The sequence below is a fragment of the Eurypyga helias genome, unplaced genomic scaffold (genome assembly GCF_000690775.1).
Source record: "Eurypyga helias isolate BGI_N326 unplaced genomic scaffold, ASM69077v1 scaffold16639, whole genome shotgun sequence".
In the NCBI taxonomy this organism is placed as follows: Eukaryota; Metazoa; Chordata; class Aves; order Eurypygiformes; family Eurypygidae; genus Eurypyga; species Eurypyga helias.
In genome coordinates, this window is record NW_010271583.1 from 1 (window position 1) to 6,548 (window position 6,548).

Genomic DNA, 6,548 nt, shown 5'->3' on the forward strand with positions numbered 1-6,548 from the left:
AATCACCTCCTCATTCTCCATGTGATCCTGGACTGTAAGTCACCATCATTGATTCCGTAGAGCTGGCCCAGATTTTCTACCCTTGATTGAATAAAAAGCTTGTTCTAGAGCAAGTAAAATGCCACTTTCCAAGACAGATTCGATTTTGAATGCATAGTTCATAAACATCTCTTCAGAGATGATGCATTGTATAACAAGCATTCTTAATATAAATGATTTAAAATGAGATTTAATTTGTCTTTAAGATAACACAATTATTGGTAATTGTTTGTGCCTCATAAGGTCACTACATTACAGGGTTTTTCAGGATCTCTTGCCCCTCTGGTCACACTGTGCTATTCAAGCTGCCAATCTCTACAGCATGCTCAGATCCATTATTAAATCTGTTTTCTATTTCTATTCTCTGTGCTTATTGTATAGCCCTTTTCCTGCAACCCCACATCTCTTCCATCCCACTTCAAAAGAGCGATTCCTTCTCAGAAATGCTTTCTGCAAGGACACCTGGGCTCTTCGTTTCTTTTTAACTTAGTACTAACCTCTGTGATTTCTGATTTGGTAAATCCTTTGATCATTTTAACATTTGAATTCACAAAGAAAACGGCATAAATGGAGCTGCATATCGACACAGGCACTGCTCCCCTCCATTTGAGATTCAGTGATGTTTCATCTTGGTATTTTTTTTAAAGCTTGGCTTTTGTAAACTGTTTGAATTAGTAACTTGCATATGATGGGCTGTATGTTGCTGTGCAAGTACTTAAAATCTTGCAAGACAAAAGAAAATGAGGCAAGAGTTGCTGGGCATAGGATTGTTTCCATGCAAAATACCAAGCAGAAAATCTACCCTGATTTTCTGCAGGAGTGGGATGTTGCTGAAGACATTAGTCCGAGAAAAATGTTCAGGTAGCCAGATGTATTTGATCCTCTTGAGATAGATTTTAGGTTGATTCCCTGTCTCTCTACAGCAGACAGTGAAGGGAGTTCTACAAGAGGAAGAGGTAGAAAAGCTGAATTCATCCAGCTTTTGCCATTTTCTGTGATGTCCTGTAGCTGTACCTCCGTCAGGGTCCATGAGCTGGCTGGGGCAGGTTATGTGTCAAGTAGAAGTGGGAATGAGTCAAGTGAAAGGCAAGAAAGTGAGAGTGATGTCCCGTAGCTGTACCTCTGTCAGGGTCCATGAGCTGGGGCAGGTTATGTGTCAAGTAGAAGTGGGAATGAGTCAAGTGAAAGGCAAGAAAGTGAGAGGGTTTATTCTCCCCTTTTGTTCTTCTGGGGTAGAGCCTGAAGTTTTTCTGTATTGTCTGTCGACATAAAGCTCAATAATTCCCTTGACACTTGCTCAGCTGAACAGTGTTTCTCATTGATACTTCCTCTGTTTATGAATATATTACTGCCACTGTAACTGTACTCAAAACCAAACTGCCGTGCTAGCTTCAGTGTTTTTATATTTTCATTTGTTTTAAACAGCCACTGTGGAATGTTACAATCCCAGAATGAATGAATGGAGCTATGTCGCAAAAATGAACGAACCCCACTATGGTCACGCTGGAACCGTGTACGGGGGATTAATGTATATTTCAGGTAAATAATTCATGTGACCATCTCTGTGAAACAATTACTTATCTAACTTTTCTTATTTCAGTGGAAGTCAATAGAAATTATTCTCTGATTGAGGTAGGTTTGCCGTGGCATAAGCGGTGATGCAAATTCCTGTGAAGCCAGTCAAGTAACATATATACTGCAGAGTTTGAGAAAATTATTTTAGATAATATGCTTTTATATAACAAGTGATAGCTCTGAACTCCAAATAAGTTATTCACTTTAACTGTCAGAATACATTTTTTGTCCACAGCGTACACATACCTTTATGTAGCAATAATCATTAAACACATCGTGTTTCGTACCTTTTGGAAAGCACTGGAAGTTTTAATACTTTGAAGAACATCATCTGCCTTCATTGAGCTAATGGAAAAGGATAAGTTTTCGTGTTAATCACAATATACGACTGATGTCTGTACTTTCACTGGTCTTATATTTGTGACATCCTCGGTCCTACATGTCACCAATATTACAGTTTCATTTGATTTTTTTCCAAAGTGGGAGCGATAAATTTTCTGTAAATCTGGTATCTGCTCACTTTCTGAAGACAATTCAACCTGTCTATCAATGATCTCTGCAGAGATCAGACCTGTGTATGTTCTCCTACTGTGATTTTAAGGGATGTCCTCTAAAAACCACGTTGAAATTCAGGGCAGGAGGTGGGACAAGGTTGCTTAGCTGTGAAGACTTGGTGGGGAGATACACTGGAGCAGCTTGATCCTCGGGATATTTTGAATTGGGGAGCATTGTGCCAGTAGACGAGGAAGGATTTGTTTTAAAATTTACCATAAGGTACAGCTACTTATTTTTCTGTGGGCAAGTCCTTTAAGTTAGCTTCTAGTCACTGTGCTGCTATTTATACTTTTTTGCCCATTTTGCTGGTTTTACTGCAGGTGGCACATATACGTGCTCCCTGCTATGTTTTTCTTCATGTAGATGCTGTGTATTTCCCACAGGTTTTTCTTTTCCTCCTCCAGTCCTTATATCCCCATGAGTATGGACACTTTTGGGGTTGAAAATGTGAAGACTGGTTCATTTGTCATTAAACCTCTCTTGACACACTCCCAAGCACTGTCACTGCTATGGCTGTCATTAAGTGCCAGGTCTGGACAGTCCTGTTATTCCATATTTGATTCAACTGAAGAATGAAGTTCTTTCCTTCATAACTCCTGTAGATACCACGCCATCTCCATCTGCTAATAATCCAAGGGTGATGATAAGATGTTGAACGGGTAGCCCAGCTGGAGGTTGTTCAGTAGCAGTCTATTCTCTGAATGCTTTTTAGCACCTCAAATATAGTTGCTTTATGGTCTTAAACCGTAACGAATAAGCCTGCAGTGTCTGAAATTGGTGCGACTGCTTTCTGACCTGCCTAGCGACCTTGCGAAAGGTGGGACGCTTCAGCCAGTGATGGGAAATAGGTCTGAGATTACCCCTGAAGCCTCTCCAACTGCTTTTGCAGGGTACCGTGAAGAATGTAAATATAGAGAGAACCGTAGCCATCTATTAACAGAAGAATATTTGAAAGCTGTTTCCCCTCTCTCTTCAGTTCAAGTTGGTGAAGAAATTTTTCTGCAGAGAATTCTGATGTGTGATAGGACCAGTTAAAACACAGTAGCATAGCATCAAAATTTGAAAGGGAAATGGATTTCTGTTTTCTTGATGGTGAGAAACAAAACTAGCAAACAAATGTAAGCAACAAAATAATTTTGCCAATATGAAACATAAGTAACAATTTTTTGTTCTTTTAATGTGCCAGTACCACCTTATGTAATGAAGTACCGTATGAGACATGGATGCTTCTTTCCATATGCAGATTTAAAGGAACAAGGTGCATTAAAAGTGTCATTTGAAATGGAGCGCATCTGTGATAGTCATCTAAGCTAATGTGACAGAGTTTTAGGGAAGGCTGAATTAATTCACCAAAATGTATGTTTCTGCTATTTATTGCTTATTGGGGTGAGCACTACTCTAACATGTGTTTTATTTCTCTAGGGGGAATTACCCATGATACTTTCCAAAAGGAACTTATGTGTTTTGACCCTGACACAGACAAATGGACTCAGAAAGCTCCGATGACGACAGTCAGAGGTCTGCATTGCATGTGTACTGTAGGAGACAAGCTGTATGTTATCGGTGGAAATCACTTTAGAGGAACGAGTGATTATGATGATGTTCTAAGCTGTGAATATTACTCACCAACTCTAGATCAGTGGACTCCAATTGCTGCCATGTTACGTGGGCAAAGTGATGTTGGGGTTGCTGTCTTTGAAAATAAAATCTATGTTGTTGGAGGATATTCTTGGAATAATCGATGTATGGTGGAAATAGTTCAGAAATATGATCCTGAAAAAGATGAGTGGCATAAAGTATTTGACCTTCCAGAATCACTTGGTGGCATTCGAGCCTGCACTCTTACTGTTTTCCCACCGGAGGACAATACAGGGTCACCGTCTAGAGAATCTCCTCTTTCAGCACCTTAGAAACATCCCTTGACTTATGATGTTGTAGTAACACCTTTGCACTGCATCATGGAGTCTATTATTTTTCTTCAGTAGTTTCTGTTAGGCTTAGCCTACAGCATTTCATACAATTACTGGAAAAAAAAGACTTTGACATTATTTGTGCTGTTTGTTTGGCCTAGAATGTTTGTCAAGTGGTTAACAAAAAACAGATGTACTCACCCGAGCCAAATGTTTAACAAATGAGAAGATACTGTCTATAAAATGTATGAACTAGGTACGTTATTAATGTTGTGTATTGGGTGTGAGATACCTTATAGCCTACATTTGGAAGCCCAATGAGTCAAATTTGAAGACTTTGTATTGAACACGTTCTTTCACTAAATTTCATAGTTGAAATCCTTTTATGTGTGACTGCAGATTACAAGGGGAGGTAGACCACAACAATGTGAACTAAGACAGAAGGTTGCCAAGGGGCCTGAGCTACCTCCCTCTTTTACAGAGTATTTTTGACATATCTCTTTACCCACCTGACTTTGTGGGTGCTTTCAGAGCATATGAAGTTTCTTAGGCAGAGGGGAGAAATAAAATAATTTTAAAATATTAGTGCTATACAGGAAGCAGACCTTGTAGAGGCCGAGACTTTTTTTACAACATATATAGAGTGTTTTTCTTGAGTCGGTTGAGTAATGCTTCAAACAAAAGATTTAAAATGTTTGGCTTTTTTAATTTGGGTTTTTTTTCAGGAAGTGGCTCCCGCTTGCCTGGGAGCAAACACTATTAACAAACGGGAATTCGGTGCAGTTGTATATTCTGTTGTATGCCTGTACTGAATATAGGTAGATAAGGGCTAGAAACATTAACTTAAGCCACTGAATTTGACCAAATTGTTCCATCAGATCAAATTTAATCTACGTTTTCTCCTTTGCTGTTGAGGTAACTTGCATAATGTGTCCTCTGTATAGTCTCAGTTAATAAGGTTATTTAGCACAAAGTGCAGCTTCGGCGAGAGAGCTGCTTTTGCTCAGTGAACTTGGACTACCACGTTTTACCTTCTTTTGTTCAATAAAACTTTTAACTGCAGTTATTCAGTCTAAGCTACCTCATTAATGTATTTGGTTTTCTTCCTCTGCCTCGCTGTCTCCAGGATACGCATTACGTATGTCTGTGTGGGTAGATGAATTTGCTAGGAAACCAATGCAGAAGTGATCATGAATGGGTATTTTTGACCTACTTTTAAGAATTTATTTTGGCCTGATGTGTTCATTTTATTGTTAAGAACTGACAAAGAGCAGTCTTTTATTTTTTTATTTTATTTTTTTTTTTTTTACCTTGGGGCTTGACTACTGATGTGTGCAGCCATGCAAATTTACAAAAATCTTGATCTGCTCCAAAATACAGCACACTGCTGACAAGTGCAGCTCTGAGTGCTTATAGAAGGCTAATACCATTGTGTTTGTTCTGAGCTTCCCATTGTATTTACTAATGGTTTTGCTAATGAACACTGTCAGAAGGACATCATCTGGGGCAAACTGTTTAAGTCAGCTTATTTTATTGTGGTACCTATTACCAATAACCATGTAAAGCTCAGTACTCTTTTGTTGGAGTGTAGTATTTGCACGTGGTCCCTTCTTGATGCATCAAGCAGATGTATTACTGTGGTGTCAATTTTGGAAGTACTGATGTCTATTCTTTGTGCAGTTTACTGGTAGTGATCACTAACAAAATTTATGTGTAAGCATTTGTAATTCTTAGCTTAAAATCAAATCAATTCTTCCTCTTTTAAAAAAATTTAATTCTGGGTAGCTGTGCAAGGTTGTTGCAGGTGGAGTAGTGGCATCAGTGGGTACTCTTGGACTGTTAAGATGAATTGGCTCATCACCTTAAGAACACCCTTCTAATGCTGTGCAAAGTGCCAGACAGGAAAATGTTGCTTTGTTGTTACATCATTTAAGTGTCTCATGCTACTAATTTTCTTTTTCCAGCTCAGAGGCTAGATTTGAGAACCTGCTTGAGTTTAAATCCCTTGAAATCCACATTCCTTTTCTATTTTATTAATTAAACAGAAAAGTAGTTGAAGTAATTGCAATTCCTTTTGGATAATGTAAATATCCTGCTGTCTGCTGGGAAGAGGAGATGCATACTGTAAAAGTGGGTATTCTCTATTTGGGAGAAAGTTAGGGTGGTTTCTAACCATTATGAGATGGTTAGAAGTCAGGATGTCAATTTTTTGCCTGAGCCTTGAAAATAGCAGTAGCTATTATATGGCCGCAATGTAGAGATTGATCTTTAGCGACTCATTATCCATCTACTTAAAGTGGAAGAATTCTTTTTGAGCATGATTTTGTCATCAGTGTTGGACACAGCATAGTAGATTAATTTGATTGAAGCACTACATTTAATCTTTGAGGTTTTTTTCTTCTAACTCCCTCTGGATTATAGTGTTCATGATGACATTGATTAACATCGACTCACCAGGATTGAAAAGCA

General features: G+C 38.6%; 1 protein-coding gene across 1 annotated transcript; it reads left to right on the top strand.

The window, feature by feature from the left end:
* Window positions 1-1,468: 1,468 nt before the first annotated feature.
* On the top strand, window positions 1,469-5,141 carry LOC104515040 (kelch-like protein 13). The gene is made up of 2 exons (XM_010158872.1): window positions 1,469-1,578; window positions 3,592-5,141. The coding sequence occupies exons 1-2, from the start codon at window positions 1,491-1,493 to the stop codon at window positions 4,077-4,079; spliced, it is 576 nt and encodes a 191-aa protein (XP_010157174.1). The 5' UTR covers window positions 1,469-1,490; the 3' UTR covers window positions 4,080-5,141.
* Window positions 5,142-6,548: the final 1,407 nt, after the last annotated feature.